This window comes from Convolutriloba macropyga, chromosome 4, assembly GCF_964194025.1.
Source record: "Convolutriloba macropyga chromosome 4, txConMacr16.3, whole genome shotgun sequence".
Classification (NCBI taxonomy): Eukaryota; Metazoa; Xenacoelomorpha; order Acoela; family Convolutidae; genus Convolutriloba; species Convolutriloba macropyga.
In genome coordinates, this window is record NC_134471.1 from 42394544 (window position 1) to 42405686 (window position 11143).

The 11143-nt window shown below is 33.7% G+C and overlaps 1 protein-coding gene across 3 annotated transcripts in view; it reads left to right on the top strand.

The window, feature by feature from the left end:
- Positions 1-10921, top strand: part of LOC142337684 (EF-hand calcium-binding domain-containing protein 4B-like) — a 182880-nt gene extending 171959 nt beyond the window's left edge. For all 3 annotated transcript variants that reach the window (XM_075387120.1, XM_075387122.1, XM_075387123.1), the window contains 2 exons: positions 7021-7186; positions 10536-10921. In XM_075387120.1, coding sequence (XP_075243235.1) covers positions 7021-7186; positions 10536-10644 — 275 coding nt within the window. In that variant the 3' untranslated portion in view covers positions 10645-10921. The remainder of the gene's footprint in view (positions 1-7020; positions 7187-10535) is intronic.
- Positions 10922-11143: the final 222 nt, after the last annotated feature.

The window sequence follows — 11143 nt, forward strand, 5'->3', positions numbered from 1 at the left end:
GGAGCTAACGTTTCAAACCATTGGGCTGCTGACCCACGCAAAACCGAACCAAACAACGCTTTTTGTCTAGCGTCGTATGCTGCTTGCAAATCAGCATCCGCAGGATCTCTGGTTCCTAGCGAGAATTGGATTTTTCTTTGTATTAAACTGAAGAATTCCTGGGCATCTTCAGATGGATCTAAATATGTAAATTTTTTTAACGCTATGTCAGGGTACGCAACAACGTTCGCTGTCATGTTTTATTTTAGTATATGAAAAGAATATTTTTGACGAAAGTACTATTAATTTGGGTAATAAGTGTAGAAAATTTTTTTGTTATAACAATTAAATAATAAAACACTAATACTAAAGTAGAAAATTGAACTGTTCGTTTTGTGTTATGATTTTTTTTGTTTAGGCCCGTTTAATGATTGTATTTTAAATTCAAAGTTCTTGCCGTTATCAGTGCTAAAGATTTCAACCCAAGAGTAAATATTAGTTTGATCAACGGTAAAATTTAATAACCAAGGATAAGTATTTTCAGAGTGTTTAAAATCGACAGAGTATTGGTGAAATCCGTTTATTTTTGAAAATCTAATTTGTGTGACTAATTCTGTTTTTATAAGTAGTTTAACTCTATTTGATAAACTCGGATCGTCAGGAGAAACGTTGATGTATTTGGGTTTAATGATTTTTAAAATTTGCAAACCAAACGGAGAAGTTATATTTTGGTGGCTCATCCACACGGAAGATGATAATGTTTATGCTAATTCTATCACACTGTTTTGATTTCTTAGAGCAACCAAAAGTTCATGAAAGTTTGGGTTAGTCCACTTATAAGTTATATAGATTTCGGTCTGTGTTTCGTTAGGAAAATGATGGTAAATGCATAAAAATTTTCTGTTCTGATCAGTTAAATAATATGAAACTTTGCCTATTTTGTTCTGTACTTTAATTCTTATGTTTAAATTCTGAACATTTACTTTAATATATGACATATAAAAAACATAGAACAATTGTTTTTTTGCTGTTTTATTATTGTATTTTTGTCTGAAATTACACAGAAGACAGTATAAAAACGTTTAATACGGGATGTTTAGTACATCAGTAGTAGTATTTTAGTAGATATTATTATGTAGAAATGTGTACATATAATGTTTCTAAAATGGTTGAGTCTGTTAATGATCCTATTTTAACATGAGACAACAACTTTTCTATGATAAATTTGTGTACAAATTGGGTTAAAAAGGCTAGTTTACGCTCTTTTAATTAATTATTGGCTGAATTTTCTGCGGGAATCTCGATCACACTGTTTTTAGTTTTTAACAAAGTTAATAAACTCTGAAAATTAGGGTTTTTAAATGCGTAAGTTATACAAAAATCAGCGGGAGAATTATGTTCAAACACGTAGAAATTAGCTAAGAAAGTAATTCCGTCAGTAATAAACCGTGTTCTTTTACCCCTTCTAGTGTTTTCTATTGCTGTTAGATTAAGATGTTCTACAATAACTATTCCAGTTTGGTCCATGCACTGGTTAAAACCTCTATTGGTGAAAATGTTTGTTTGAATCTCATCAATTTATGTTATTTCCAGGCTACAAATCTGTGTTGGGGGGATAAAATAATGTAAAAATGACGCTAAATTGGCTAAATTTTGTGTAAAATTGATTAAAACTGGATAAAAATGATGTTGTTGCAGCTTAAATCTGATTAGTTTCCCTTAAATTTTGATAAAAATGACGTTAATTTTGTTAAATTCTGGTTAATATTTGAGAATTTAGGTCAAAATGATGTTTATTTGGTTAAAATTTGATTAATATTACCCCACCCGGGTCAAGGAATTGATAAAACAGAGTGAATATTCAACTAAGGAAGGCTTATATTTAACCAAAATTGGGTTAGTTAATGTAAAAATGCAACAATGTGTGCCTAAATGTGTAGAAAATTAGATATAAATTACACTAAACAAGTATTGGGGGATGAACTCTGGTTAAATTTACGTTAAATTGTTTGAAAATGCTATATTTTGGTCAAAAATTCAGTAAAAATTAGACATATAATACCCTAAAAATTGTTTGGGGGGATGATTTTTGGTTAAAAATCGGCTATTTAGTGTGAAAATGGCAAAATTCTACTGTGAAGTTGGTGAAAATTGGCTATAATTTGGGTCGGTGAAATTGGGGCGGTGAAATTGGGACGGTGAAATTGGGGCGGTGAAATTGGGGCGGTGAAATTGGGATAGATTTTGGTTATTTGGAGTGTATATGCTACAATTTAATCATAAATTTGGTCCAAATCGGGTCAGAAATATTCTAAACAAGTTTTGGGGGGATAAATTCTGTATAAACTCCGATTATTTAGAGTAAAAATACTAAAATTTAACAATAAATTTGGTCAAAATCGGGTTAAAAATAGACTAAACAGGTTATGGGGGGTTGAATTTTGTACAACTTTCAATTATTTAGAGTGAAAATACTAAAATTTAACCATAAATTTGGTCAAAATTGGGTTAGAAATAGACTAAACAGGTTATGGGGGGATGAGTTTTGTATAACTTTCAATTATTTAGAGTGAAATTACTAAAATTCAACCATAAATTTGGTAAAAATTGGGTTAAAATCAAATTAAATATGTTTTGGGGGGATAAAATTTGATTGAATTTCGGTTGTTTAAAGTGTAAATACTAAAATTTAACCATAAATTTGATGAAAATTGGGTGAAAATTAGGCTAAATAGGTTTTGGTGGGATGAATTTTGGTTAAATTTTGACTATATAATGTGCAATTACTTCAATTGTTGTATAAATAAACTAAAAATCGGACATAGATTACCCCCAACTGGGTCAGAACAATTTTACAAGAGCAAAGAATCAGTTGCCTGTTACTATTTTAATGTAAATTTACTGTATTTCGGCCGTCAATTTGATATAAATTACTCTATTTGTTTGTCTATTAGTGTGCTTTCACTTCTGTTATTTTACTATTTTAATCCGATCGGATAGAAAAACAAAAATTCAGGCGTGATTCTTTCTTCTGGTCGCACCAGTTATCAAATTTGGCTGGGCTGCTACAGATCACACAATACGGGATCTCTTTATGTATGCCAGTCAAACTTGACAAAAGATATAACAAATCGAATGCAAAGATATATGCCTAAGACCTGTCTGTGCTATAAGTCTCAATTTAAAATAGTTGGGGGGCTGAACGTGTTTAATTTATAAAAGAGTAAATATAAAATTACAGTTTGCTAATTACCAGTTATGTAGTGGTGAAATCAAGATGAGCTGCAAAGCGATCGTTCAGATGTATAGTTTTTCAGTTCGTGACGGCAAAAAAAAAACAGAAATAGATGTTTAAGTTCTTTAAACAAATTAATTCGATTATCTTCTTGTTGAAATTTTCAAGTTATTTATTGAAAAAAAAGAAAGCAGTTGTCTGCTGCTGATCTCTAGAAATTATTTCTGTCTGTCTAATTTTATTCCGTCCCACTTCGCTGAGAGAAACAATAAATTCCTCTCAGCTCCGATAGGCAGTTTGGGCCGATAGGGAGCGAATCACAAACTCACGTTCATAGTGAGGTGCTTCTTAATTTTCCTATTGGCCGAGAAGGCAAGAGATTTAACTCTTTTTTATCTCACGGAAAAATTATTGAAACTTCAAAAAATAATAAAAATCTAAAAAGCTGAGAGCATCAATTATTGATTTCGTAGGCGCCTGTTTTCTGCTTTTCCCCTCTTCTAAAACCGCAACAATTATGGTTTTCTTGGGGGCTTTTTATGGGAATCTATTGTCTTTTCCCCTGAATCAATCTGCTTCATCTTTATTGAACTTGGGGGGAAAGATCTGCATTGCAACTGTCAAAAGCAGAAGTAATTTAAATCAAAAGAAACTGTGGTTTTACAGGCCGCCTACGTTCAACAACGTACATTTTCTGTCCTGGAAATAAGCGAGGAGATCCAGGCCTAAAGTTGTGTTATTTAAATAAGTCGAACTGAGTTGTTTAAATACTTGTGTACTGGTAGTCTTAACAAGCGTTAGTTTGTTTATCGCGCGGCCAAAGAATGCTTAATTAGCGCCTAAATACGTTCGCTCTAATGCGGGATGAATTATCCGTTCATTTGTAACGGCTCTCGTAATACTACACAGTTCCCTGTGGACACGGGGACAACATGTTCCTCAATTAAATTTGAGTTTTGAAGAACTAAAGTCGATTAGTGACTTGAAAGGTTGATCAGAAACAAACCAATGCTGCAGTAAAGGGAAAAAAAGCAAATATAAGTACGTCACAACCCTATTTAGTTTCTTTGAGTATTATTGGCAAAAACTACAGAAAAATTAAAAACACGAGTTTCAGAAAAAGGTATCTGTGAATTAAGCATTAAAGGATGAAAAAATTTGAGCGCATTTTTGTCGCCTAAATGCATCTGAAAATATATCCAAATATATCAACCACACTTTTTCGATACCAACCAAAATGAATTTCCATATTTATTTAGATATGCTAATGTCATGTTAGACAGACATTTTGATCTGATACCCAAATCTACCAGAGTTTTAATAAATACATCGTTAATTCAGTCTTTTACCAAAGATCGTCATTTTGAATTGACTATAGATTTCATAATAGAGAATCACAAATAATGGCAAAAGTCTTAATTGATAGAATAAAAAGTGGGAATTGAAAGAAGATCCATCGGACTGACTTTGGAAGAGACTAGCGGAAGAATTTGCCAAAACAATCTTGCTGACACTTTTGTGTTCTTAGTGGGGGGGGGGGCACTCTAGAGGAGTAACAGATGTCATTCATTTTTTTCATAGTTTGGAAAAACCTGAAAACTCGGTGGAAAACTAAGACAATCCTGCAAAAGACATTTTTTGTCACGATCTAAAGTATCTAAAACCAAAAGCACCAATAGAAAACGAGATCAGATCAGGCAAGGATCGTCAAAAATACTTCAGAAATTTAGCAAATCAGAGTGTGATTTTCTGAAAAAACTCGATTTCAGCCAATCAAATATGTAGGAAGCACAATAATCCAGTTTGATGCAAATCCTTGCTAGAGACCGAGATATTTGTGACTAAACCACTTCAAGAGGAAAAAGAAATTTTGCTTAATCAATTGTTTAAAGCTGGTTAATGAAAGAGTTAGGATACGACAAGAGAAAGTAGTCTCTCTTTATAAATCCAGTTATCATCCTTCCTACTTGGAGGAAAGATGATAACTAAGAGGAATCATTCCTCAAAAACTTAGAGGAATCATTTGCAGAGTGTTGAGAATCAACATAGCCGCCATGATAGCAAGTCAATTGATGATAATTTACCTCTTACCATTACTGTAATTCTCGGGACCAATATATCTTCACGCAACACAAGTGTGTCATAGCAAAAACGAAACAAAATTGCTACCGAAATCAAGATTGTCAAACAAAGACTATCTATCGACTGTACCACCTTACCAGAATTGAAAATTTTGCTTAATCAGGTGTGCAAATATGGTTAATAGAAGAGTTAGGATATTACAAGGAAATGGGATCTTTTTTTAAATCCAGTTATCATCCTTCTTAAAGGAAACAGATTGAAAACCGTGTTATACACTAGATACATATACTATATAACAAATTGAATTTCTCGCCCCCTCGAATTTATCGATCTTTACAAACTAGATTAAACGCTTTTCCGTAGCGTTTATTCCATAACAAACTATTCCACAACAAATGACCTGTGTTCTGCATACAATCAAATTCTTTTATCGGAAGAAACGAAACAAATTATAATTTTCACCAGAGGTTCAAAACAGTTCACGTTCCAAGAACTTTTTCTGGACTTTAAGTTGTGGCGTTCTTTCTCATAAGAATCATGGCTACAAATTTTGAAAGCTTACTAAAATCTCAACAAACAGTCAACTGTGTTGATGACGCAATAATGCAAGTTGAAACCACAAAAAATACTCAATAAACAAAATGCAGCAAAGTACTGAAAGGGAAAACAAAATGTTTAACAGGAAAAGATCAGTTGAGAGCCCTTGTAGTGAGAAAAGATGGAATTCAAACAGTAAGCAAAATATTTGAAGGCTTAAAAGCATCGAAAATAAGAAGAAAGGTTTAATGTGAGTAACTGGTTGCTGTAGATATCACAGCACAATAAAAAAAAATTCAAGCAGACAGAAAACCTGTCGACATGCTAGGAAATTTAAAGCCAAATTTTACTGGCCATAAGATTATGAAAAATTGTTTATTGGAATTAAAACCAAATAAGCAGAGAGACATTTCTAGCAATCGAGGCGCTGTTTAAATTTTTTTTTTCATTGGATTTTCTAGCTGTAAAAAAATTGTTTCTCGCAATTCCGGATTTACACAAAAGATATCAATTCTAAACGATCTTAAAATTAATAGGTGCAGCTTTTTGAATTGAACACTTTGACGTGTAATTCGCGCTCTTCAAGCACATTAGAACAACATAAATTCTTTCTCCAAGCGCAGTTTGCCTTTAGACCGACCCTGAACACATTTTGTGGCTTTTAGGATGGAGGAAAACATTACAACAAGTTTTGTCGCTATCAGCTTGTAATCTCACAATTAACCAAAATTAAAATTTTTTGAACTGAAAGAAACAATGAAAAGAAAAAGTTTTGCAATGAATCGGCAAAGGCGGATAAATACATTGTTCTCTGCGGAGTTTACCCCGTTCTAAACCAAAGGTTTCTATTAATAAAAAGATGCATTTTAAGAACGAAATATTTATTCTAATAAAACACCAACGCATCAACACAAGGAGAGTCTATGAACAACTAAAGTGACCTATATCCAAATTAAGAACCATTTTGTAATGGGGAGGAAAATAATGAGCATTATTGTTCAGATTTGTCTTTAGAATTTGATTCATTTTTGTATATGAAAAAAAATTTGGCTGGACCTATGAAAAGAATTAGTCTCGACTTTAACTAGGGTCCTCGACCATGTAATATTTACTCCCCCCTGGAATTAATAGGTCTTTTCATAATTCCAGGTCTAGACTAAGGCATAATACAGAAATTTCTGACACAGGTAGCAAGAATGACTTGAAGGCGGATCAAGATGAAGCTGGGGGTGGTGATGCGGGGCAGTCAGGCAGTGACCCCATAGATGATACAGAAGGCAAGTTTGTAGCAGAGAGATGTGGGGCCTTCTTCATGGAGGTCAGCTCCAGGTCAGGAGAGGGCATCGCAGACAGGTCAGTCCATAACTCAAAACACATCACACGAGTTGAGCCTAGATCCTAATAATTGTTTACAGCGGACGTAACTGATGTCAAACCTAAACAAGGAGGCTCCGTAATATCCGTTTGCATATAATATTCCAGCCCCGCTCATCCACACTTTTATTTTAATGTCATAAGTTTATGTGTAAAAAAACTCATTACAATCTCTAACCACTAAATGTAAGAAACAAGAATGCCGTATTAGAGGGACAATGAGACCTGACATTAATTAGACTGCAACACAAGGTAAAATGATCTTTTTAAAAAAATAAAAGAACGAGGAATAACAATAATTACGACCAAAATTCAATATCTAATCGTTTCAAAATATCATCAGACAAAAATAAACTGCCCAAGTTAATTTTGTTCTTCACTAAAGAGCAGATGGGGGCCTATTCTTAAAAAAGACTAGATAACAAATCGACAAAAAGGGGCAAAGTTCAAAAATTAGTTACGAAAACACATTGTGTCAAAGTCTCAATAACCATCTGTTAAACCAGAAAGCCAATAAAGAACATAATTGTTGCTTGACGAAAAAACATTTTAGATTATTCATTTTTCAGATTATTCTACAAGTGGACAAAAAGAAGTACAAAAAAACAAACACATAAATGAAACCAAATAAATTCCACGTTGTTGAAACCATCAGATATCGAAGAGAAGCTTTTAAAGAGTTCACTCAGGCTCACCAAATAACAAGCCAATGAGAAGTCAAAAAGACTAATAAAAGAAAAAAAACGAATACAAGCAAAACCGAAAATGCAGTAAAAGAATGTATGAAAATAGTGAAATCCGCTAATAAAATGAACTGGTCACTGGAAACATTCTATATCTTCAATGAGAGTTCCACTCAACATGGTCTTGTTTTTGAGTATATAATGTGACACGATACCGTATAATGGACAGATGTCCAAAAATTACAAAAAATTACTGGCAAAGCAGCAAAACCATCGAAAACAAGAAGCTGCTAAGCAAATTAATTTTTGTTTAAAAAAAGAAGATGAATATGATGCGACCTGTGATTAAAAAGATTCAACTACAAGTCGATTGAAAGTAGTCTAAAGCAAGGCACATTTCAAAAATTCGCTAATGATTTTGAAAACATTGTATTTAAAGTCATGAGAGCCATTAGTCGTCAAATAAAATAATAGATATCTCTCATACTTTTTTGATGGATGACTTTGTCATTGCACTACAAACCAAGAATTGTTCTGAAATATTACAAAAACTCGTACTTGAAGTAATAAAAACAACGAGTTCTTCTCTGCAAATATAAAGTACGTTCAGTATGCCTCAATTTAACTTGGCCTCTGATTAATGAAACCTTGATATTAAAATGACTTGACTGTAATTTACCTGAAGGAAAAACGAAAAAATTGAAAAAGAAAGCTCCCCAATACAATGCGAATAATTTTGCTAGTAAAAATTTACGAACAGACTAAAATTGGCCTTGCTGTCCGCCTTGCTAAAGAGGCGTAAGAAGGCAATTAACCGGACTTAATTGTCACAAAATTCAGTGTAATTCATAGTTTTGCAACAATATCATTTTTAACAAATATGAAGCTAAAAAAGATGTCAAATATTAACTGTTTACTTAAAACTCAAGCCTCGATAAATCCTCTAAAAAAACTAATGGAACATTTTAGGTTAATATTCTACAATTGACGTCTTTTCTAATGGGGGCGCTCAAACTCTACACGCCGAATGCAAGGATCAGCATAATTTAGTTGAACATGAAAACTAGCTGAGTATATAGTTCCTCTCGCTACAAAGCTGGGTTTGAACAACAATAAATCCCATTGTACTCATTTATTGTTTATAATGGTAATTCACTATAATTTGCATTATTTTTTGCGTGAACTAGTGGACTAAATTAATACTGAAACTACAATAAGAACCGGTATTGTTTCTGGAATAGCGAGTGTCCAAAAAAACTAACTGATTAATATTACTATCCGGTCGTTATTGCCATCGAGAAGCTATCAAACTACGAGGCGAACAGGTTTTTGAATAACTCGGAGAAGGTGGTAACAACCTTGTGGCAAAATTTTTAATCAACTCTCGTTGCCGCTACAACAGTTGCATTTATTGAACCATTGTTGCCGTAATTAGACTACGCGTTTATCACACTCTTGTATGGCACTGCTCATGTAATAACAGTGATGATTACCCGTACTTGAGTCTCAGGGATTTTCAGCGCTGAAACAGCACATTTCAAGAACAAAAACTTAATTGAATTCTGAAACATTGTATCTTCAGAATATTTTAAGTTTCTTTTTGTGCAGTATTTCTTCATTATGATTATAATGAGGTCATAGAGTTCGCCCAGGCTACACTTATCCTGTATAGTCTGAAATTACTCATGCTCCAAAATAAGGTCTGAGCAGATTAAAGTCATACTTTTGTATCTTACAACTGGTAATTACTATAGTGGTATACACACTATATATTCTTAAGCTAGTTTGTAGGCAATCACCACAAAGCCCATTTAGCTTGGTGGTTATGAATTGCTACGCAAATTAATTGCTACAAGTACCCACGTGGAAGTTCGAATCGCATATAAAGCAAACCTTCTTGGCGGGAGTTAAGCTGAACATATTATTTTTCATGAAGTAAATTCTACTCAGAAATCAGACTAGCCAGTGTAAATTGTGACAGGAACAGAGTACTGGCCATCGTAAAAAGCAGAATGTCTTTAGACTGATTCAGCGCTGATTTGCTCTGCCACCAATCTCCGGGTAAAGAGTGTGATAAAATCGAAGTCTAAAGACGAAGCAGATTTGGTTGTTTTATTGGGCGTTGGCGTATCTTTCACCGGTAAGTTATGCAACTTTTGTTATCGCATCGAGAGTTTTTTAAAACAAAAAATCCTTGTAGTTCCTGAGATCTCTGGAGAGACCAAAATTCTTAAGCTTCCGAAAAAAATAATACTTGTTGTCAGAATAGAGTTTGATTTAATTATTTTTTCTGCGTTAGGCTAATAAGATTTCGATTTTAAAATAGGTTTTTGGGTGTAAAATTTTGACTAACTTCTTTGGTCAATTTGCCGGCTATTTTTTGAGCACTTTACCAGCTTTAAGACTTGAATTGATTGTTACAAGTCTTGAGCAAGAAGTACGCAAAATTGTTAAGTGTAACAGTGTTGATAGTTCTAAATTACAGTTCTGATGCTATAATTGCAACGACTAGACTTGCCCCGTAAGGAAGGTGAGTTGGTTCCTGGGCTCCTGGTCCGGGATCCCTCATCCCCGGACACCTCATTTAGTCTATAACCTATAGCGATAGTGGCGTGAGTGTGTTGTACTGGCTGACTGTGTTTAAGTGTGCAGTTGATAGCACAAGAGTTGGCCAAACTAGAGGACAAGGACCTGGAGAATGCCAAAAACATTGTACTGAAGAACAAGAAGAAACAGAAGTCCGGATGCTGTTAGAACTAAGTTACTCTACTCCAATAGACACACCCTTTCACACCATCACTGCCACAGGATAATGACAACTATTCGGCAGATACTGTGTTAATGACAGAAATGGAATTGCACAAATAGCAGAACTAACTTCAGAGGGAACGAATAACACAGACGGGACAGAATTATAAAAGCAAAACATGCAAGAGCAATTTTTATCACCGGGATTGGAAAATAAGCTCCGCGTGTATGAAAGTGTTAAAAGAAGTGCCACGCCAAAGAAAATGATGAAAGCTGTATAAAATATGCAACCAGATCTCAGTAGATTCAAAAATATCTTTCAAAAAACCAACATCAGCATTTACTTGATGCGGTGTTTTTTTTTCAATTCTAAGTGAAAAATTTCATCATGTTACGTTACCAGGTGTGATTTGGCACATCTAAGGATATAGAACTTAACTTATAAAATGGTTTTCAATTACCTCTTAATTGCTTTAATCTCCGATCGCTCAACGATAATAATTTC